Source organism: Cebus imitator, unplaced genomic scaffold, assembly GCF_001604975.1.
Source record: "Cebus imitator isolate Cc_AM_T3 unplaced genomic scaffold, Cebus_imitator-1.0 Scaffold71, whole genome shotgun sequence".
Taxonomy (NCBI): Eukaryota; Metazoa; Chordata; class Mammalia; order Primates; family Cebidae; genus Cebus; species Cebus imitator.
The window spans coordinates 3,839,396-3,863,082 of record NW_016107386.1 but is presented as its reverse complement, the minus strand read 5'-3'; the positions used below and the strand labels follow the sequence as shown (position 1 = coordinate 3,863,082).

Sequence of the window (23,687 nt, the reverse complement as noted above, 5' to 3'; positions counted from 1 at the left end):
TTTTTTTGAGACGGAGTCTCGCTCTGTCACCTAGGCTGGAGTGCAGTGACATGACCTCGGCTCACTGCCACCTCCGCCTCCCGGGTTGAAGCGATTCTTCTGCATCAGCCTCCCGGGTGGCTGGGACTAAAGGCGCACACCACCATGCCCGGCTAATTTTTGTATTTTTAGTAGAGACAGGGTTTCACCATATTGGCCAGGCTGGTCTTGAACTCCTGACCTCATGATCTGCCTGCCTCAGCCTCCCAAAGTGCTAGGATTACAGGCATGAGCCACCACATCCGACCAAATCAGTATTTTCAAGCACTCCTTAAATACTGATATTTCTCAGGTAATCATCTTCAGCTCAGGACTGCATTTACTCTATTTTCATCTATTGTCATAATTTCACCTATGGCCTATACCCTGATGATCCCCAAAGCCCTGTAACTAACCCAGGTCCCGATGAGTTTAGAATTGCCCAACAGCACAACCGACACACATTAGATCTATCAAGCACCTAAAACAACATATCCAAAGTGAATTTCTCTTTTTTTCCTTAAATCTGTCCTTTATCTTCCCCATTAAACTGTAATCTCTGGGACAACAAGGACCACATTGGGTCATGGCTATGGTCCTGGAGCATAGAAGAATGCCTGGCACATAGGAGTTGAATAAGATGAATGCTTTTAAGAGAAAAGTATCAAAAGCCTCGGATCCTTTCTCTACTTTGGGTTGCTCAGGGAGAAACCACCCTGTGTGATTCTGGGTTAACAGCTGGGCCTAAAGCTCTAGCCCCTCCTATTACACATACTACCTCATTTCAATGTTGATAGGCAACATGAACACAAGACACTTCTCAACTATGGGAAAACATCTGGATTTATTTGATCGTTTACAGGTTTTTGAAAATGTTGATATACACAAGCTGTACTTGGAGCTGGATGACAGACATTGTTTTATTATTTTATTTTATTTTTGAGACAGAATTTCACTCTGTCACTCAGGCTGGAGTGCAATGGCGCGATCTCAGGTCACTGTAACCTCTGCCTCCCTGGTTCAAGTGATTCTCCTGCCTCAGCCTCCTGAGTAGCTGGGATTACAACCGCCTGCCACCATACCCAACTAATTTTTGTAGTTTTATTAGAGATAGGGTTTCACCATGTTGGCCAGGCTGGTCTCAAACTCCCGACCTCAGGTGATCCACCCACCTCAGCCTCCCAAAGTACTGGGATTATGGGCATGAGCCACTGCACCTGGTGACATGCTTTTAACATAGGGTTTTCATGCCAGAATGACTCCCCCCCCCCCCAGAAGATTCAATCTTAGGTCTCTTGCTGCAGACAGTTCCATGGGACTGCACAAAAGAGGCAGGGAAACAGTACCCCCATGGGAGACTGTAGTTTCTTTAAAAATAGGCTTCAAGGCCAGGAATGGTGGCTCATGCTTATAATCTTAGCAAGTTAAGAAGCCAAGGCAGAGGATGCCTTGAGCCTAGGAGTTAGAGACCAGCCTGGGCAACAGAGGGAGAACTCCATCTCTACAAAAAATTAAAAAGTTTGCCAGGTGTTGGTAGCATACACTTGTGGTCCCAGCTATGCAGGAGGCTGAGGTGGGAGGAACTCTAGAACCTAGGAGGTTGAGGTTACAGTGAGCCAAAATCGCGCCACTGCAATCTTGCCTGGGAGGCAGAGTGAGACCTTGTCTCAAAAGAATTTTAATTTAAAAAAAAAAAAAAAGGCGGGCTGGGCGCGGTGGCTCACGCCTGTAATCCCAGCACTTTGGGAGGCCGAGGCAGGTGGATCACGAGGTCAAGAGATCAAGACCATCCTGGTCAACATGGTGAAACCCTGTCTCTACTAAAAATACAAAAAATCAGCTGGGCATGGTGGCACGTGCCTGTAATCCCAGCTACTCAGGAGGCTGAGGCAGGAGAATTGCCTGAACCCAGGAGGCGGAGGTTGCGGTGAGCCGAGACCACGCCATTGCACTCCAGCCTGGGTAACGAGAGCGAAAACTCCGTATCAAAAAAACAAAAAGGCTTTTACTACTTGCTATGAAGTTCATGAAAAGTTCTTCCCTTTGCTTAGTCATCCACAGTAAAGTCAAAGGGCTCAAAATCTTTCCGGAAGCGGCGTGCTAGGGTCTCCTCATCTTCTTTGCTGATCTGACACTGCCTCCAGTCAGACTTATCAGGAATATTAAGGATGGCTTCGCTGGCCAGGACCTCCCTGCAGAAAGAGCACAAGGAAGTCAAAATGGAAACTATCAGCCTGAGCTCTCCTCAACATCACCCAAAGAAGGTATGCAAATTTATTTGACTTTGCTCTCCTGCCCTGAGTGCCATCTCTGCCATACTATTGATCAAAATCATACCCATTTTAAATGACCAGGTCAGGTACTATGTATTTCCTAATCCTTCAAACCCCACTTACTTCTCCCTCTCCTGAAGAACTTGGAACTATATTATTGGTACTTAGAGAAGCATTACCACATAGTAGAAAAAGGGCAGGCCCTGGTGTGAGAAAGATCAGAGACTGGATTTCATTTCCAGCTTTGCCACTTGCTATCTATGACTTAGACAGATGACTTCATCTCTGAGTCTTGATTTCCTCACCTATGAAATGCAAATAAGAACACCCACCATACAGGGTTTTTGAAGTAGAGAGATAACACAACCAAAGAGCCATATTAACTGTGATTACATCCTGCCTTAAACTGTCGTTTTGTCACCTCAATTAGACATGAGTTTGCAAAGTCAGGTGCCTAGTCATACCCACTCTGATTTAAAATTCCTCTATTTCTCCTTCTAGAGGACTCAGGCCCACATAGGCACAGCAGCACAAGCCCAATGTCAACAAAACAACTTATCTTGGCTCTTAGGACTAAAGAATAACTACACACAGATACACAACAAACTGCCTTCTAATTGCCATTGCTTTATATTTTTACTTATTTCGATATATTAGAATTGTATTACACATTTATATGGTTCATTTTCCACTATGAAGACACAGTAAATAGAGGAGTTAGAAACAAATCATGTGAGTTCTTCAAAAGTCAAAGAACCTAAGCTCCCTGGGCAAACTTTGAGCCTACTGTTTCAAATGTGAAATGAAAATAGAACTATCTTTCTTGTACAGCTGGAAAAAAAATGCCATTTTAAATATTTTGTTAACTATAAAATGCTATATTTACTATAAATTAGTATCTTGATAATTACTCAATATTGAAAATACAACTATCATAAGCACAAAACCATTCAGAGAATCTCCTTTTTGTGTGCTTTATACGCCTATGTATATCTGCAATCGTGTGCTTATTTTGTCAATGTTCAAAACCGCATCTGTTGCTGAGGCAACAAGGAAAAGATCACGTCAGATGTCCGAATCTCGTAACACGCTTGTTCCCATTTAACAATTATCTTTTTTTTTAGCTGGGCATGGTGGTGTGCACCTGTAGCCCCAGCTGCTTGGGAGGCTGAGGCGGGAGAATTGCTTGAACCCGGTAGGTGGAGGTTGCAGTGAGCCAAGATCGCACCACTGCACTCCAGCCTGGGCAACAGAGCGAGATCCCATCTCAAAACAAAACCAAAAACAAAAATAACAAAAAATCATCTTTTTGAAAAATGTAGACAACTACATTTATAGGAGTTATCCAAGGGGGCAATCTCTTGGAGGCTTTCCGAATTAGTCCAAGACAAGTTCAAGACTCATCAAAGCCCATTTTTAACTAGGGGAGAAAAAACAGTGCAAATCACAGACACCAGCATCAGATACTCTGTTCTACACATTTTCCACTCCCCTTCAAACTGTTTCTTCTTGTCAGCATCCTCTTATCTTTAATCTTTGCCTAAGTTACATTACCCCCGGTGTGGTTTTGCAGTCATGTTTTGCTTGATATGAGGAATAGAACTGAAGCCTCCTTCAGGCCTTTAGAATACTGTAGAATACTGAGGTTAAGATCTCGACTTTTAAGAGGCCTGGGTGTTTCCTCAGCAACAGATGCGGTTTTGAACATTGACAAAATAAGCACACGATTGCAGATATACATAGGCGTATAAAGCACACAAAAAGGAGATTCTCTGAATGGTTTTGTGCTTATGATAGTTGTATTTTCAATATTGAGTAATTATCAAGATACTAATTTATAGTAATATAGCATTTTATAGTTAACAAAATATTTAAAATGGCATTTTTTTTCCAGCTGTACAAGAAAGATAGTTCTATTTTCATTTCACATTTGAAACAGTAGGCTCAAAGTTTGCCCAGGGAGCTTAGGTTCTTTGACTTTTGAAGAACTCACATGATTTGTTTCTAACTCCTCTATTTACTGTGTCTTCATAGTGGAAAATGAACCATATAAATGTGTAATACAATTCTAATATATCGAAATAAGTAAAAATATAAAGCAATGGCAATTAGAAGGCAGTTTGTTGTGTATCTGTGTGTAGTTATTCTTTAGTCCTAAGAGCCAAGGTAAGTTGTTTTGTTGACATTGGGCTTGTGCTGCTGTGCCTATGTGGGCCTGAGTCGAGGACTTAACCTCAGTATTCTAAAGGCCTGGAGGAAGCTTCAGTTCCAACAGGCCTGGGTGTGACCATGAACAAGCTATCTAACGTCTCTACAGCCTGCTATCTAGTGGAGTAACCATTAGCCAGGTATGGCTATTTAAATTTAAATTCTAATAAATTAAAATAAAAAAATTTAGTTCCTCAGTCATATTAGCCACATTTCAGTGCTCAGTGGCCACAAATGGCTAGTCACTACCGTATTGGACAATGCAGATAATTGAGCATTTCCATCATTGTGAAAAGTCTATTGGGCACTGCTCTAGAGCCTCATTTTTCACACTGGTAAATTCGGATGACAGTACCTACCTTACAGAGTTGTGAAGATTAAATGAGGCATGTATTTGTAAAGTTCTTGGCACAGAGTATGTGCTCAATTAAAGTTCTCTAGCACTTCTCGCTGGAATGCCCTCACCCCAATCTTTGCCCTCTAAATATATCCCTCCAGTTCAACTTCATCACTTTCATGAAGGCTTTCACCAAGTAGAAATGAGCTTTCCCTTTTCTGAATTTCTACAGCACATTGATCCCCAAAACTCTGTCATGGTATTCTTCTCATTCTCCATGACATTACTGTCATATATGTAAATATCTGACTTACCCTAAGACCCTGGGTCCTTTGGGGCAAAGACTGTTAACAATTTAACTTTTTTATCCATTGTCCATGTAGCCCACTACTTTGTTCACAGCAGGTCTAGTAAAAATACATTGAAAAGAAGAAAAACATACCTGCCAAACTGCAAAGGAAAATTCTTTTTAATTCTGTGGAAAAGCTTTTCTCCTGTGTCAAGTTCGACATAAAAATATGCTGCTCCTGGCTGTGCAATCTAAAGTAAACAGAGGTGTATGAGGATGTTCAATAATACTTTAGAAATCTACAACCCTAGTTCATCTTTAGGCAAAGAATTCAGTCTAAATGCACAAGAAAAAGGATGTGTATGTAGCTATAGATCCCAAGCCATTTGGGATCTAACTGGAAGATACTACAAATATCCTCCCAGTGGCATTCATCCTTCTAAGTTTCCACCTTAGGAAATTCTAATTTCTTGCTCTTCCCAGGAAAGCACTAAATTTTGCAATAATGCCCTCTTCATCTCCAATCTAGTCAATACCCAGTGCTCTAGTTCCAAATTGTCTACTGCCTCTTGTTTTTGTTTGTTTTGTTTTTATTTTTGTTTTTTTAAGAGACAAGGTCTTGCTAGGTTCCCCAGGCTGAAGTACAGTGGTGCAATCATACCTCACTATATCCTCGAACTCCTAAGCTCAAGTGATCCTCTTGCCTCTCACCCTCCCGAGTAGCTAAGACTACAGGCATGTGGCACCATGCCTAGCTTATTTTTTATTTTTTGTAGAGATGGGGTATCTCACATAAAGTGAGACAATAAATGCCCAGGCCAGTATCGAACTAATGGCTTCAAGTGCTCCTCCCACCTCGGACTCTCAAAGTGTTGGATTACAGGTGTGAGCCACCATGCCCAAACCCACTGCCTATTTAATAACATTTTTGGAATGCCTTGATAGCTACTTAGGCTCAACATGTCAAAAACCAGATCTTACTCTTCCCTGGATATCACCATCCCCTCTGTTTCACCTGCTTGATGTCAGAATGCTCTGGGATTTCCAACAGCTCTATCTGCTGCTCCTGTGCCTGGGTAATGAAGGCATCTTTAATATCATCAGTAGCACAGCAACTGACTGGGACAGGAATGACCTGGGGGTTAGGGGGACAGGAGAAATTCTTTGTGCAGGTCCCAGAGAAGTTGTCCCTGTACAGTCTCTGAGAAGCAGCAAATCCATCATAGGAGTGGAGAAACACCCCTCAGCACAGAATCTCCTCAAGCCAGACAAGCCCGCATCAGCCTGTCTGTAAGGACTTAAACTTATGAGATAGCCTGCCACATGTGGGAGCCATTCTCTGATGCAGGAAAGGCTTAAGGGAGATATCTCTGCCACAAGCCTTTGCCATCTCCGATATAATATATGTGGCAGAGTTAGGCCCATTTGAAAACTTAACAAATGTGCCAAAAAGAAAACCACCACAACTACAAATAATATATAAACAATCTAATTTTCTGAGCTGCTAGCCCCATGCAGGCTTTGAGACTATTTCCTACTACTAAGATTTCACTACTCATGCTAGGCCTCCACACAAAATACTCACTTTCTTCCAAATTTCTTATCCAGCAAGCCCCATATCTTCCTTGGAACTTCCTCAACTACCCATTCCTTCTCCAAACAAGGAACTTACTATCTTTGCTGTTTACTTGTACTGACCATACACTTCTCTGTGAAACCTCTGGGGTTACCACCAGATACTCTTTAACTTTTTAAATGAACATTATTTAAATATTTACCAATTTCAAGGTCCCCATAGTACCCTTCCAAGTTCCTATGGACAGAACACCTACCTGTAGCTGGAGGTGATGGCTCTTATAATTTCTCTCAAATACAACACACCGTTTCCCTCGACTCTTAAAGAACCGTCTCAGTGTGGCCTTATACTTCTCCACCTCTTCTACCACCTCTGCTGAAAGCTCCACCACTGACTGGTAGTGTCCAATGGGCAGGATGAGGACATGGTCATCAGATAAGCCTCCTTTGGCCAGGGCAAGGTAGCACTGAAGAAGCAGCACACAGAATTGAGACATCAATAGTGCATGTAGTATTCTCCAGGGAGAAAAGCCTATACAAAGAGTGAGCATGAAGGTGTAGGAGAAAGTATTTGAGGTTATCAATAAAAATTCTCTTACTTTAAAAAAATCTAATTTTAGAGGGCGTAGCAACAATGTTCTCAAGTACAATGTTCTCATCTGAAGAATGAGATTACATATAAAAAATTTCTATGCAAGTAGCAAATGAATTAGGAGCAAATGAATTGGGAGAGGCACACAAGCAGGCTCTTGGCTTCAAATACACTATGCTGAAGGAAACCAGAACAAACCGTTGGGTTTTCCCTCCCAGGCTCCAAACTTGAAAACAGTTTTTCAGTTTTTTTTTTTTTTGAGACAAGAGTCTCACTCACAAAAAACAAAAACAAAAACAGCCACTTTAAGCCTTAAGCTGCTGACTAAACTCTACAGAACAAAACAAACATACAACCTAATGGGGTGGAAGGAAAGTAAAACCTCAAACTCAGATGCATCCAAAGAGGCAGAAAAGAACGGTTTCCAACAATGAATGTCAGCCTTTAATAGCAACTAAAAATATTTCTGTAAAAAACAAAACATGCAAGAATGTTCTATCACTCAGATATTCTCTGTTGGGAAGACGCCATGAGTGAGCACAGAAGGGCCCAATGAGTAACAGTACAGGCAAACATAGATACTTTAGGAAAAAATTATCCAGACTAGGCACAGTGGTTCAGGCCTGTAATCCCAGCACTTTGGGAGGCCGCGGCGGGTGGATTACGAGTTCAGGAGTTTGAGACCAGCCTGGCCAAAAGGATGAAACCCCGCCTCTACTAAAAATATAAAAATTACCTGGGCATGGTGGTGTGCGCCTATAATCCTAGGTACTTGGGAGGCTGCGGCAGGAGAATTGCTTGAACCTGGGAGGCAGAGGTTGCAGTGAGCTGAGATCATGCCACTGCACTCCAGCTTGGGCGACAGAGCAAGACTCCATCTCAAAAAACAACAGCAATAACAACAACAAACACCTCATTGGCACTAAAACATTTTTTATTTTTATAATAACCATTTTATATCGTATTTGTTTAAAAGGTTACTCTAGAAACCTAAGTCTTCTAGCTTTTTGTGTCACAAGGTCACTGACATGAACATCAGCTTTTCTATTGTGATGTGCACTCTTTGGGTAATGAAGAATAAACTAAATAGCTCCTCCGCACCACCTCTAATGCTGTACTTCTAATTTCTTTTATTTTGATTATTATTTTTTGAGACGAAGTCTCACTCTTGTTGCTCAGGCTAGAGTGCAATAGCACGATCTCAGCTCACTGCAACCTCTGCTTCCCAGGTTTAAGCCATTCTCCTGCCTCAGCCTCCTGAGTAGCTGGGATTATAGGCATCTGCCACTACACCTGGATAATTTTTGTATTTTTAGTAGAGATGGGGTTTCACGATACTGGCCAGGCTGGTTTCGAATGCCTGACCTCAGGCAATCTTCCTGCCTCAGCCTCCCAAAAGTGCTGGGATTACAGGTGTGAGCCCCCATACCCAGCCATGTTCTTCCTATTTTTGTGAATAGTTTCATACTCACCCAATCTCCTTTCTCTTTCAAAATCTCACCTTCTAATCTGCTCTGTACTTGAATCATCTCTAACCATGTATAAATAAGCCCTGAATAAACGTTTATTTCTATAAGTAAAATCCGTTGATTTTGCAATAATTATTTTGGACTCTCTGCAGCCCTTACCCCTTTCTACTAATCTGTGGCTATGGACCATCAGCATAGTTCTATGTACTACCCTTGAGGAAGGCATAGCAAAGACAGAGAAAGCCACAGAAAAAAAAAAAGTTTAAAAAAAAAAAAAAAGGCAATCAAAAAGAATGGTTGCAGAGAGAAGATCCCAAACCCTTCTGCAGACACCCAAAAGTCATTACAGGTTTGTAAGAGGTTTCTATCAAAGGACAGTGTAGCCTCTAGGCTACAATGCTCACGTGGCCTACTTGCGATGTTAGGTTGGGCCACGAACAAAACCTTTTTCCACCTCTAGTTTTAGGCCTAGATGAGAAGAAAACAGGTTTCCTTGATTGATGCCCAGGCCCATACCCTGAGTTAGATAACCTGGACAATGGAAAGATGAATGAAAAAGAAAAGTCACTTCTCACTGAGGCCTAGAGCAGCACTGAGCTATGTCACACTTTCCAAATCTCTTATCCCCTGCATGCAACCTTGAACCTACTGAAGCTTCCCAAACAGAAGGCAATTCAAAGCCTGCCTTACTATACACATTGTGTGGGAGAGAAAAATGGCATACACTAATCCAAAGAGGAAAAAAGATGCAAAAGAGATCATCCAAAAAGGGCACTGCTATAAAGGTCAGAGATTCTCAAGTTTGCTCTTATTCCACTGAATACTTCATCCACAGGTTCTATGGCTCAATTATGTCGCAGGCATTGACTCCATTAGTGTTCCTCCTAGAAGTAGGAGTGTGCCACTAATTAAGACATTTTTTAAAATGTTAAAGACTGAGACTCTTCAGGTAGAAACAATATAGGTAGGAGTGTAACTCCTTAAGTGTTAAGTGACTTAAAGTGAAAGATGACATTGAGACTCTAGTCAGTCTACAGGATGGAAGACACAAGAAAGAGTCCTCAGATTGTTGGTTGAAAGGGTCAACCCCAGAAACCAAAATTACTACAAATCAATGAGAAATGGATGAAGGCATCTGTCTTCAGAAGCACTACACACTAAGAATTGTCTTAGTCCATCTTGTGTTGCTATTAATAGAATACCACAGTCTATAATTTATATGAATAGAAATTTATTTGGCTTGTGATTCTGTAGACTGGGAAGTCTAAGTGCATACACCGGCACCTGGCAATGGTCTTTATGCTGCATCATCCCATGGCAGAAAGGCAAGAGAGGGTGAGAGTAGAGGAGGAGCAAAAGGGGAACTGAACTCACTTTAACAATGCCAATCTCACGATAAGCCACTCCTGTAATAATGTTAATCCATTCATAAGGGCAGAGTCCTCATGCCCTAATCACCTCTTATTAGGCCCCTACTTCCCAAAACTGTTACAAAACAAAAAAGGCTTATAAATATTTTCCTCAGGAATCTTGAGGAACATCCAAGTCTAGTCATGGGTGACCACAGTGTTAAAAATTAAGCTTTCTTCATTCTAAATGAACGAAAAAGAATAATGGTCTATAGAAAACTAAGGGAAATGAGAGTTAAAGAGTGGTTTGATTTAATGTCTAATCCTGCCCTGCCCAAGCAAAAGTATCTAGGGAAATGTGAAACAGAATGACTTTCTCATGAGACACACACATTCCAGCTTTCCACCACCTGAATAAAATCATACTCAAGACCATCCAGTTCTCATAGTGTCACTCAGTGTTTACCAAACAATCTTATCATTATCTTGGGTTCGATACTCACACCAGTAAGCTACACCCTCCACTACTAGGCAAAACTGAAATTTTATCCTTTGGTCTTTGATGTGATCAGTTAGTGTGAATCCATTTCCAGCATTATATAATTCTAGATAAAAATTCATGAAGCTCTAGTTTCTGAATCTGAAGCTATAAAAAGAACATCAACTTTTTTGTTTTTTGAGATGGAGCTTTGCTTGTTGCCCAGGCTGGAGTGCGATGGCATGATCTCGGCTCACCGCAACCTCCGCCTCCTGGGTTCCAACGATTCTTCTGCCTCAGCCTCCAGGGTAGCTGGGATTACAGGCATGGGCACCATGCCCAGCTAATTTTGTATTTTTTAGTAGACACAGGGTTTCTCCATGTTGGTCAGGCTGGTCTCAAACTCCCAACCGCGGGTGATCTGCCCACCTCGGCCTCCCAAGGTGCTGGGATTACAGGCATGAGCCACTGTGCCTGGCCCAATATGGGTATATAAGCAACAGAAGACTGCCTTTTTAGGACAAAGAAAATCGCTTTAAATGGTAATTAGCAAAAGGAACTCTTCACTCTCAAGTAGATGGGCTAAAAATACAGAGAGTCCAAGAAGTACACAAAAGCATCACCCCTGGAGAACCATACCTAATTATAAGAGAGGAAAAGAGGGAGTTATCTTATAAAACTGGCTATTGCTATAACGAATGTTCACAAGGATGTGGAAAGGCAGAAACCTTCATACATTGCTGGTGGGAATATAAGATGGTACAGTCATTTTGAAAAACAGTTTAGCAGTTTCTTAAAAAGTTAAACATAAATTTACCACATACCCTGGCAAATCCATTCCTATGTCTATGCAAAATAAAAACATATCCACGCAAAGACTTACATGCAGATGTTTTAAGGGAGCATCATTTCTAATACCCATAAAGCAGAAACAACCCAAATGTCCATCAACTGATGAACAGATATAGACAACATGTGGTATATTACATACTAGAATATGATTTGGCAATAAAAAGGAATGAAATACTGATACATGCTGCAACATGGATGAAGCCCAAGAATATTATGCTAAGTAAAAGAAGCCAGACACAAAAGACCACATGTTGTATGATTCCATTTATAAGAAATGTCCAGAAAAGGAAAACCTATGGAGATATTAAGTAGATTAGTGGCTGCCTGAGGCTAACGGGAACAGGGATTAACTGTAAATGGGCATGCTGCAATGATAAAAATGTTCTAAAACTATACTATGTGATGGTGGCACAACTCAGTAACCTAAAATCATTGAAGTGTACACTTAAAAATGGGTAAATGTTATATGTATATTATGCCTCAGTAAAGTTCATAAAAAACAAATAGGCATCTCCTCCTCTATAAAGATCCATGGAAGTAACTCACATGTGTGCCGATGTTGACCACCAAATGTTTTTCCACTTCAGGGCTAGCAAGGCAAAACCAGCAGGGTCCTGGAGGCTGAGCTTCATGTAAAAGAAAACCAGGTATTACTATGGTCTAAGCACTACAGCATATAATCACCCCACGGAACTCAGCCTTGTCTGATTTTTATAACCTAAAAAGACTGTTACACAACACTGCCTCATGGGCTGAGCCTGTGCTCCTCACTATGACCCACTATGAACATTTTCAATGAAATTAAACGTCCATTAGAATTTGTAACCAATCCATAGGAAGGTAACCCACAAGTGCAAAATCACATATTTATTAAAGTAGCACATAACTGGCAATAGGCTACAACAAAAGAACATTGAACTGGGTGTCAGGAGCCCCAATTATAACCCAGCTATGCCATTAGCCATGACCCTGGAAAATTTACTCTCCCAAGGGTCAGCTTCTTCTTTGAAGCAAAAAGATGGAGAAAGAGAATCTCAATGAAACAGCCTTAAAGTCCTTCCTCCGTTTGATCATTGTATTATCTTATGAACCTACATTTGGTTTTGGAGGCTCTTTACCTCATCATGTCTTACAGACACAAAGAAAAAGTGCTTTTTCCACAGTTCTTACAGGAACTTACAGGAAGTTCCTCAGAACAGCTTCAAAGTCAGGCCATTTTCATTTTATTTTTTTGAGAGAGAACCTTGCTCTGTCACCCAGGCTGGAGTGTGGTGCCATCTTGGCTCACTGCAACCTCCACCTCCTGAGTTCAAGTGATTCTCCTGCCTCAGCCTCCTGAGGTGCTGGGACTACAGGCAGTGTCACCATGCCTGGCTAATTTTTTGTATTTTTAGTAGAGACAGGGTTTCACCATGTTGGCCAGGCTGGTCTCAAACTCCTGCCCTCAAGTGATCCTAAGTACTGGGATTACAGTTAGTGTGAATCAGTTTCCAGCACTACATCATTCTAGATAAAAATTCAGGCCGGGCACGGTGGCTCACGCCTGTAATCCCAGCACTTTGGGAGGCCGAGGTGGGTGGATCACGAGGTCAAGCGATCAAGACCATCCTGGTCAACATGGTGAAACCCCGTCTCTACTAAAACTACAAAAAATTAACTGGGCATGGTGGCACGTGCCTATAATCCCAGCTACTCAGGAGGCTGAGGCAGGAGAATTGCCTGAACCCAGGAGGCGGAGGTTGCGGTGAGCCGAGATCGCGCCATTGCACTCCAGCCTGGGTAACAAGAGAGAAACTCTGTCTCAAAAAAAAAAAAAAATTCATAAAGCTCTAGTTTCTGAATCTGATGCTATAAAAAGACTATCAACATTTTTAACCCAATATGGGTATATAAGCAACAGAAGACTGCCTTTTTAGGACAAAGAAAATTGCTTTAAATGGTAATTAGCAAAAGGAATTCTTCACTCTCAAATAGATGGGCTAAAAATACAGAGAAGTATATAAAAGCATCACCCCTGGAGAACCATACCTATCTGAGAGGAAAAGAGGGAGCTATCTTGTAAAACTGGCTATTGCTATAACAAATGTTGACAAGGATGTGGAAAGGCAGAAACCTTCATACATTGCTGGTGGGAATCTAAGATTGTGCAGTCACAACAGCCAGCCAAGGCCATGTTTGTATTTTATTTTTACTATTGGTCCTAATGACCTATTGCACAATTCTCCCCTGCCAGAAGAGGCTCTCTTAGCAATGCTGCTTTCCAAACAAAGGCCAAAATAACGGTTATTGTTCATAGAGGAGACCTCTAGAATAAAGGTACTTACGAGGTTTGCGAGGCTGCTTTGGGTGAGGAGAAGATTTGCTATCTCTACCTGTGGATGAACGCTTCCTTCCCTGCTTTTCATTTAAATCAAAGAAAAATTGACAGGCTGATTCTTCCTGGATGGCCAAAAGCAGAAGATTAAATGTTATTCAACTAACCTTTAGATAAGTAGCCAACCATTCACATACAAGGGAACATTCCTGCCGTGCCATATCTATCTTTCCTCTCAGTCCTTTCTGCATATTCTAGGGAAGCAAATCCCAATTCTGATGACTGAGCTCTCAGACATACATCAACACCAAATTCATCTCTTTGGAAAACAAGTTAAAATGCAAGTTATAAAGTAATTCTTGCCTAAAACTGAACAATATGGACCCACCTAAATTAGCTTTTCCTTTTTCTCTCAAGAGGGACACAGTGTAGTCCTACAATTTCACAGGTCAAACAAGCCTAATTCAGCCTTAATTAAGAGATTAGAAGGCTCCTCAGAAAGAAAGAAAAGCCTGAGAAAGCAGACCATGCATGCTAGTAAAGGAACTTGACATTCCTTGCTTTAGTGGGGAAAAAATTAATGAGAAAACTCTGCTATTAAGAAAATTTCTTCGGAGTTCATCTTATTTTCCTACAAGCAATCATCACAAAATCACAAATTACATTGCTATGAAGCTGCTAGGTCCTTGCCTAAAGAGCTAAGAACAGATAATCAACTTTAGACAAAGACTTTACAAATGAAACTGTAACCCCAAACGTATGAATCCAGTTTGGACAAAGAAAGACCCAATGTACGAAACTATTAACCCCAAACTACAATAAAAAACACTAAGCTTAGTTGAAATCTACTAAGATTTTTCTAAACACCATCATGACTTCCTGGGGGGGTGGTGGGGAGGGAGAAAAGATTTAGATTCTAAGGATTAAACTTGTCTTATGTACTAAACTATAACGAGGAAAATAACATATTTAACAGGCAACCTTGCCCAGAAAATGCCAACCCTCAATCAGAACATACCACAGGGGCAGGAATTTGCTTTCCTATGGATACTTCCTGCCCAGATTTTCTGTAAGGGTTTTCAGTGACATCCGGAGGCTGTTTTACCAGTTCTGCTGCATCCATTAGCTTCATGGGAACAATACTGAATGCATAAAGATACTTTAGAGAAAAAGAACATAACGTTACTTTAGAGAAAAGAACATAATGACATTAGGGGAAATACTATTTATCCAAATGTAATCAACCTATTTTACTATGAAGGTTTCACAGAAAAACGTGAAACTCAGTAAAATTAAAACAGCAACCAGCCCATCCATAGTTCAGAGAATAAAGAGTAAATCAAATGCCAATTCAGTGGCCTCTGCAGGGACTCACCAAGGGCTAACAGAGAAATGAACAATAAATCAAAGCCCCAGCCCTCACAAATCAGGAGTTCTCACTCGGATAAGGGAATAGTGACCACTGTCACTACAAGGCCCAGAGAAACTTGATCTATAAACCTTGAAGACAAACTGCTTCTGTCTCTGAGACCTTATCTTTGTGTACTTTGTCAACAGAATTGTGGCACTGCCATTCTTTTTTCCTAATGAATATTACAAATGAACAACTTAGAGTTTCCTCTCTCTGATATTATACAAATTCTGCTATATATGCTAACAACATTTTCTTAAGAAACTAGCAGCAAAGAAGTAAATATTCATATAAACATCCGAATCTTGCACTAATGCCACAGACATGAAAAACTTTAGATAAGATATAAATAGATGTTAAACTTACTACTGATTAGGGAAATGCAACTAAGGAACAATTATATACTATATTTCATCTATCACACTGGCAAAACTTTAATACAAATTTGACATGATCCAGTGAAAAATATGGAGAGGAAAAAAACACTGCTGGTAGGGGTATAAAGTGGAACAAAATTTTTAGATAAATTTAACTGCTTGCCAAATTTTAAAATGTGCACTCCTTTTGACTGAAATGTAAATTGCTTAAAGCTGAGGCTAACATGTCCCTGAAAATAAAACAACAGATGAAAATACTGAGTGTTACTCAGTTTGAAAGGGCAATTGAAAGAAAAATGACAAATCTAAACTTGCTAAGAGTTGAGCAAAAAAGCTTCAAATAAGCTGGGGAATTCACGTGGAGGTCAAAGTGGAAGCAGGGGTAAGAAGGTCCAGCAGAAGAAAACATGGCTACCAAAGTGTTTTGAGTCCATCAGCAAGTCTGGCCTGGCCTTAGCTGTTGCAGGAGGTGTGGTAAACTTTGCCTTATATAATGTGGATGCTGGGCAAAGAGCTGTTATCTTTGACCAATTCTGTGTAGTACAGAACATTGTGGTAGGGGAAGAGACTTGCTTTCTCATTCCATGGGTACAGAAACCAATTATCTTTGTCTGCCGTACTCGACCTCATAATGTACCAGTCATCACTGGTAGCAAACGTTTACAGAATGTCAACATCACACTGTCCATTGGTGCCCATCACCAGCCACTCTCCTTGCATCTTGACCAACACCGGAGAGGACTATGATGATAATGTGCTGCTATCACTACCGAGATCCTCAAGTCAGTAGTAGCTCATTTTGATGCGGGAGAACTAATCACCCAAAAAGAGCTGGTCTCCAGGCAGGTGAGCATCGACCTTAGGGAGCGAGCAGCCACCTTTGGGCACATCCTGGATGATGTGTCCTTGACACATCTGACCTTTGGGAAGGAGTTCACAGAGGCAGTGGAAGCCAAACAGGTGGCTCAGCAGGAAGCAGAGTGCCAGATTTGTGGTGGAAAAGGCTGAGCAGCAGGAAAAGGCAGCCATCATTTCTGCTGACCGTGACTCCAAGGCAGCTGAGCTGATCACCAACTCACTGGCCACTGCAGGGGATAATCTGATCAAGCTGCACAAGTGGGAGCTGCAGAGGACATCGTGTACCAGCTGTCACACTCTGGGAACATCACCTCCCTGCCAGTGGGGTGGTCTGTGCTTCTCCAGCTGCCCCTGAGGGGCTACCCTGCCTGTACCTCAATGGGCCAACTGGGCCACAGCCCCAGTGGTTCTTCACACTGTCTTCCTTCTGCCCCCACCCCAGAAATCACTGTGAAATGTCATGATTGGCTTAAAGTGAAAAAATAAAGGTAAAATCACTTCAGATCTGCCCCCCTAAAAAGAAAGCTTAAAATATTATGGACAAAACAAAACATTGCTTTGCTTATCTTGTGTATGTACGTTGTATATGGGATGTGATAGTGGAATAATCTTCAGACTATTTATCTGCCTATTTTCCCACTTCATTAATTCTTCTAATTTTAGCTGTCTCAATCCACAACAGGTTTGTTTTGACCCTGGGAAATCAGAAATGCTCTCAAAGAAGTAAGAAAAACAACCTACTTTTCTGGTACGTTCTTTCATCAACTGCACTGTTTTCCAATGCAAAGATAGATTTCAGTTATCACTAAGATTTCCCTCAGCCAAGGAGGGCATAGATAAGTCCTCTAGGTTTTTTGTTTCCCGAGACAGTCTCCTTTTGTCACCCAGGCTGGAGTGCAGGGGCCGGATCTCGGCTCACTGGAGTCTCCACCTCCCACATTCAAGCTATTCTCCTGCCTCAGCGTCCTGAGTAGCTAGGATTACAGGTGTCCCCGACCACACCTGACCAATTTATTTTTTAACAGAGATCGGGTTTCACCATGTTGGCCAGGCTGGTCTTGAACTCCTGGCCTCAAGCGATCTGCCCACCTTAGCCTCCCAAAGTGCTGGGATTACAGGTGTGGGCCATCATGCCTGGCTCTTTGGAGGTTTTTTATTTTAACTAAATGAAGTTGCTAAAAGAAGCAAGCAAGCATCTGAGGGCAAATGCACAAATATCCATAGAGACAACACAGATGTGGAAGTAAAGGAACACTGTTCATTTGATATTTTGCCTTTATTCCTCTGGGCCTATTTTCCCAAACCCTTCTTTAAACTCTCCTCAAAAAGATCCAGAGAGACTTGACCTTTCATTACCATATCTTTACAAAGGAGTCACCAAAGCTGCTGGGACCTTGCAGCCAGGGAGAAGAGAAGATCTGAATGCTCAACTGGGAAAGAGAAACATTTATCAGGCAGACCATGAATATCAACCTTCCACCAAATAGGTAAATCTTTACCTTTTTCTTTTCTGGATTTCCAACATTTGCCAGAGCTATAAACCGGGTGGCATGCTGTGCATTTTCCTGTAGAACAATATGGTTTCTGGAACATATTTGAGAGACAAAAAATTACCAACACTTTTACTTTTGATTTGCAGTGACAAAATATGTGGACTCCATGGGGCCATGAAAAGAGCAAAGGTCCTCAGTTTATCACCACAAGTCAAATGATTTCAGATAAGTTACTATCTGTCCAACTAGCAGGGCAACAATCCCTACCTCACAAGGCTGTTTTAGGAAGAAATGTGATTATGTATTCAGAAAGCATCAAAACTCCAACTTTTGGCTTTAAAAGAACTGTAAAATTGGCAAAATGTTGATAACAACTGAAGCTAAGTGATGGGCACATGAGGGTTCATTTTACTACTGACTCTTCTTTGATGTAATGAAAAGCTAAAATAGGCCAGGCACTTTGGGAGGCTGAGGCAGGAAGATTGCTTGAGCCCAGGAGTTTGAAACCAGCCTGGGCAATATAGTGAGAGACTATCTCTGCAAAAAAATTTTTTAATTAACTGGGCATGGTGGTGCACACCTATAGCCCCAGCTACTTGGGAGGATGAGGTAGGAGAATCACTTGAGCCCATGAGGCTGAGGCTGCAGTGGGCTGTGATCATACCTCAGCACTCCAGCCTGGGCGATAGAATGAGATCTTGTCTCAAAAAAAAATGTGGTCCTTTGTGTCTGGCTTCATTCACTTAACATAAAATTTTCAAGGTTCAACCACATCGTAGCACATATCAGTACTTTATTGCTTTTCCTCACCAAATAACATTTCACCATAAGGACACACCACTTTTAATTTACCTATTTATCATGTGATGGACATTTGGGTTGTCTGCACTTTTGAGCTATTATGAATAATGCTGTTATGATGATTTATGTACAAGTTTTTGTGTGGACATGTGTTTTCACTTATCTTGGGACAGGAGTAAAATTGCCATTACCATGCTGTTAAGTCTTATGTTTAACCTTTCAAGAACTGCTAAACAGTTTTCCAAAGTGGCTGCACCATTTTACATTCTTACCAGCAACGTGTGAGGGTTCCAGTTCCTCCACATCCTTGCTAACACTTGTTATTATGTATTTTCCTTTTTGACTATAGCCATCCTAGTGGGTATGAAGTAGTGTACCATTGTAATTTTGATTTGCATTACCATAATGGCTAATGATACGAGATCTTTTTATATGCCTATTGGCCAATGTTATATGTTCTATGAAAAACTGTATTCAGATTCTTAATAACTGTATAGGTTTTGAGTAGCTTGTTCCCAAAGTTTCTGTTTTTGCAGTATATTCTTAGAGAATAAGAGATTTTTCTGGAATGCATATATAGAGATTTAACAGAAAAACCTGTATTACCTATGATTCTGCATTAGGCTGTGAAATTATGGTACAGGGGTATTCTCTTCTTGCTCACTTACATTTTTTGACCTGGCAACAAGTTAATATATTACTTTTATAAAAAAGAAGGGAAGGAAGTTATTTTAGGGATAATCCATGCCCTTTATCAGTGAAGATAATTCTGAGTTTACTTAACTCTCTCACTTGTACTGGTTTTCTTGGCAATATACCTTTAAGGATTCTACCCCTGTATGCCTGTGTACCCACAAAAATTAGAAATTAATAATTAAATAAAAACTCTACTTCTTAGTGCAAACTAAAAAATTTTCTTTTTCTTTCTCATTTATTTTTAATTGATAACTAAAAACTGTATAATTTTATGGTATACATGCTGTTTCATGAGATGGCTAAATCAAGCTAATTAACATATGCATTATCTCATGTTTATCTGTGATAAAAAAATGTTTTAAAGAAATGGGGCTCCCTATGTTGCCCAGGCTAGAGTGCAGTGGCTATTCACAGGTGTAGTCATTGCACAGTATAGCCTAGAACTCCTGGCTCAGCCTTCCAAGTAGCTGGAACTACAGGCACACACCACCAAGCTGGGCCCTGAAAAGGAAGAAACTAATACACGTTCTTGATTCTGAAACTGACGGATTTCCAAAGTGATTTCAAATTAGGGAACAAACTCAGAGAAGATGAATGACTTGACAGTCACTTATTTCAGTGTCTGAGTAACCAAACAGAGCCAAGATGTTGTATGGTTAAAATCGAATGAGAGAAGTTTACACAGAAGATCCAAGGCAAATTCTTCAAAAAGCCAAAAGGAACAAAATGCTACTCACCGATATGGAAGCCTCTCATAATAGGTCTTTTCCAAAGCAGCGAAATGATATCTTGGTTTCAAGCCTGTGGCAAGACTGGAAACCAAAGCAGAACCACATTTTTTGGTATCCACTTCTCCCTAGTAAACAAAAACTTAGTCATCCATACAGACCAAAAGTTATCAAGAAATGCAAGTAATAAGACATTTTGAAATGTCTTTGAAATTTATACATGAATACAAATGTGGGCAGAAGGAACTGCACATTGAATTGCATACATATGGCAATCAGAGAAAAATCTAACAAGAAAAATCTAACAAACAAGGGAGCTGAACTATTATGAATGTAGAAGTAGGAACAACTGTTGGAGGACAGAGATTAAAAGGTAACTCCTCCACATCAATACCCGAAATATAAATTACTAAAACCTTTTTTGGAAAAGTAAGCTCTCCCTCTGAACCCCACAGACTGGGCTTCTAGTCTTGCTGTCTGGGCTTCTAGTCTTGCTTCTAGTCTTGCTCTGTTGCCCAGGCTGGAGTGCAGTGGCACAATCTCAGCTCCCTACAACCTCCGCCTCTTGGGTTCAAGCAATTCTCCTGCCTCAGCCTCCCTAGTAGCTGGGATTACAGGCATGTGCCACCACGCTCGGCTAATTTTTGTATTTTTAGTAGAAATGGGGTTTCACCATGTTGGCCAGGCTGGTCTCAAACTCCTGACCTCATGATCCGCCTGCCTCGGGCTCCCAAAGTGTTGGGATTACAGGTGTGAGCCACCGCGCCTGGCCTCTAGTTTGTTTTGTAGTGCATCTGTAGTTCACAGGTACAGACAGTCATAGTCAATGCAGAAAATCAAAATGAAAAGGTAGGCCTCAGGGCTCCTAGGATCCACAGAATATATCTGGCATAGAATACTCAAGGACTTTGTCACAAGAGCATATAACCCTTTATTTTGCTTCTGTCAAGGAAGTGGCAGTTTGAGGAAGGGCACAACCAAACCCTTCTTAAGCAACATAAAGTTTGCCCAAAGCTATTCTTGTTCCCAGAACATCCCCCAGATTCTATTAACAACCAATTATGTGATCTCTCACCCATAACATTATTTATGAACTCTATTCTAAGAGAAGGTATTACTTGGAAATAAGCTAACAAAGTTTGTTTTCCACTAAGTAAAGCAGGAATTTCCTTTTGTCTTATGCTTGTTTTCTTCAGGTTTCTACTGAAGGGCAGGGAATTAGCTCTGAGGTCAGTCCCAGCATCTTAGGGACTGGTGAACTATACTTTTCTCCTCCATAAAGATACTGTGTGGTTATTTATAAGCCTTGATCAAAATCAATTTTTAGCTTCCTGCAAAATGAAGGGGCCTCATTTTCTTATCCTTCCTTACAGAGCATCACATGTGTCTTTCTCTCTGCCTTCATCACTCTAGCAGTCCTTCTCTGGATCTTCCCTAGCTTTGCTATATCCTTGTGCTCCAACCAGCACTACTCTTTGTATTCTAGGTAAAGAGCAACCACAGGTTTGTCAAAAAGGAAGACAGCCTTGACTGTTTTCCTTTCAATATCCTCCTTGACAATGCCTGGTATCCTGTTGGCCTTTCACGTCATGGACACATGGTGATGAAGCTGGCAGTGGGTGGTATACAGGCTCCACTTCGGGATCATCACCGATAATCCTGAATCCATCCATGGAGATTTGTCCTCAAATGCATTCTTAATTTCCCTTCAATGAAGCTCAGCCAGTGCTTTCTGCCCTCACACAGAATCTTTTCAAAATCTTCCTTAGGCTTATGTCCACCAACCAGTGTAGTATTTAACTCCCATGACAGTTGTCACTCCTGTTGTACCATCCATTTCAAGATTACTCATAAAACATTAAAATCTGGCCAGGCATGGTGGCTCACGCCTGTAATCCCAGCACCTTGGGAAGCCAAGGCAGGTGGATCACTCGAGCCCAGGAGTTCAAGACCAGCCTGGGCAACCCCTTCTCTACTAAAAATACAGCACAGTGGCTCATGCCTGTAATTTCAGCATTTTTAGGAGGCTGAGGCGGGTGGATCACTTGAGGTCAGGAGTTCGAGAGCAGCCTGGCCAACATGGTGAAACCCAATCTCTACTAAAAATACAAAAAAATTAGGTGTGGTGGTGCATGCCTGTAATCTCAGCTACTCAGGAGACTGAGGCCGGAGAATCGCTTGAATCCAAGAGGAGGAGGTTGGAGTGAGCCAAGATTGCACCACTGCACCCCAGCCTGGGCACCAGAGTAAGACTGTCTCAAAAAAAAATAGTGAAGCCACAAAACATTAAGAGGCTTAGAAAAGGGCATTTGAAGCAGATAATAAAAAATTCATTTATAATTAAGATTTCAGCAGTCTCATCTATGAATCACACTTTTATGAAATTAACTTTTGATTTGGTCAGTTGATACAGCTTTTAGAATCCCAAAAATTTTCATAAAAGACTTTTTCTAATGAAAGGTACCCAATAGCTAAAATACTCAATATAAACAGGAAAAGAAAAAAGGCCCAACTCAAGCCAATGCAATTCGTTTTTAGAAATTTCAACTAAACAAGCTCTACTCACAGAAGAATTCCCAAAGTTCCCCACATACTTGGGCCATGGGGATGTGAGCAAGATATCAACACCCTTAAACTGGGAGGTTGTACACAGCATCATTCTCAGAGAAGACACATCCTTGGGACTAAAACTATAACCTGGTACTGGCTCATTTAAGGACTCTGTCCCACTGAGGTAAACAATCTGCAGCCCCGAGCTTCCAGTGAAGATACCTTTACGACCTGGGTTCAAAATAAAATGAACATATTTTAGTCAAAATTGCAGAATGAAAAGCCATCAATATGGGGATGAATCTCCCATGAATCTCCTATGTCCCTGCCATTTTACATGTCTTAAGTGTAAACTCTTCGGCAGCTCCCTTCTGGTTGCTAGGTATCAATGGTGAATGGCTACAACAGTATTCCTGTTCAGTAAGTATGAAGCCCACGGGCCAGTCTGTTTATGCAAGGTGCCTTACAATATTACTGGAAAAACTCGGGAAGAGAAGATTAGGAAAAAGGCTTTCTGCCTTCTAGAGAAGACTCTACATGGACTTAAACCCAGACATCTGGACACAGGAAAAAGCAATGAGAAGAAAAATACAGTTCAAAGGAAGCTATGGTCTAGAAAAGACGCATGCTTCCGGCAGGCAGGCAGCAGCTTCCAAGTGAAGGAAAACATTTGGAAAGAGCAAGTGTTTAGGAAAAATTAGAGACTCTATTCTCTTCTAGGGTTATTCCTGGCTTGTGGCCTTGTTTCCATCTCTCCTGTTGCCTCCAAGACCTTGCTCCATCAATTTTCACCTCCCTTTCATCTATTGAGTCTCGTTAGCTGGCTCTCTCTGCTCAGAAGAAAACATGCTCAGCCATCCAAAATGAATACACATACTAAGAAACTTCCTCCTCTTTAGTTTTGAATTTCTGAAGAGTAGTCCGTGCTAAGTACTTTACCTCTTTTTTGTACGTTTTTTTTTTGTTGTTTTTTTTTTTTAGTAGAGATGGGGTTTCACCATATTGGCCAAGCTGGTCTT

The 23,687-nt window shown here is 41.1% G+C and overlaps 1 protein-coding gene and 1 non-coding gene across 10 annotated transcripts in view; both read right to left on the bottom strand.

The window, feature by feature from the left end:
* Positions 1-2,008: 2,008 nt before the first annotated feature.
* CWF19L1 (CWF19 like cell cycle control factor 1) overlaps positions 2,009-23,687 on the bottom strand; it is a 33,857-nt gene continuing 12,178 nt past the window's right edge. For 4 of the 9 annotated variants that reach the window (XM_017531258.2, XM_017531260.2, XM_037739532.1 and 1 more), the window contains 10 exons: positions 22,685-22,899; positions 20,128-20,246; positions 17,900-17,984; positions 14,773-14,913; positions 13,765-13,879; positions 11,987-12,066; positions 6,958-7,167; positions 6,141-6,260; positions 5,279-5,376; positions 2,009-2,210 (listed from right to left, as the gene is read on the bottom strand). In XM_017531258.2, coding sequence (XP_017386747.1) covers positions 2,066-2,210; positions 5,279-5,376; positions 6,141-6,260; positions 6,958-7,167; positions 11,987-12,066; positions 13,765-13,879; positions 14,773-14,913; positions 17,900-17,984; positions 20,128-20,246; positions 22,685-22,899 — 1,328 coding nt within the window. In that variant the 3' untranslated portion in view covers positions 2,009-2,065. Of the gene's footprint in view, positions 2,211-2,470; positions 2,597-5,278; positions 5,377-6,140; positions 6,261-6,957; positions 7,168-11,986; positions 12,067-13,764; positions 13,880-14,772; positions 14,914-17,899; positions 17,985-20,127; positions 20,247-22,684; positions 22,900-23,687 lie in introns of all 9 variants that reach the window. The other 5 variants (XR_001826120.2, XM_017531262.2, XM_017531259.2 and 2 more) reach the window with 5 other exon arrangements.
* LOC119471744 lies at positions 6,447-6,593 on the bottom strand. The gene has a single exon (XR_005200814.1). It is a non-coding gene; the product is annotated as a small nucleolar RNA SNORA12 (small nucleolar RNA).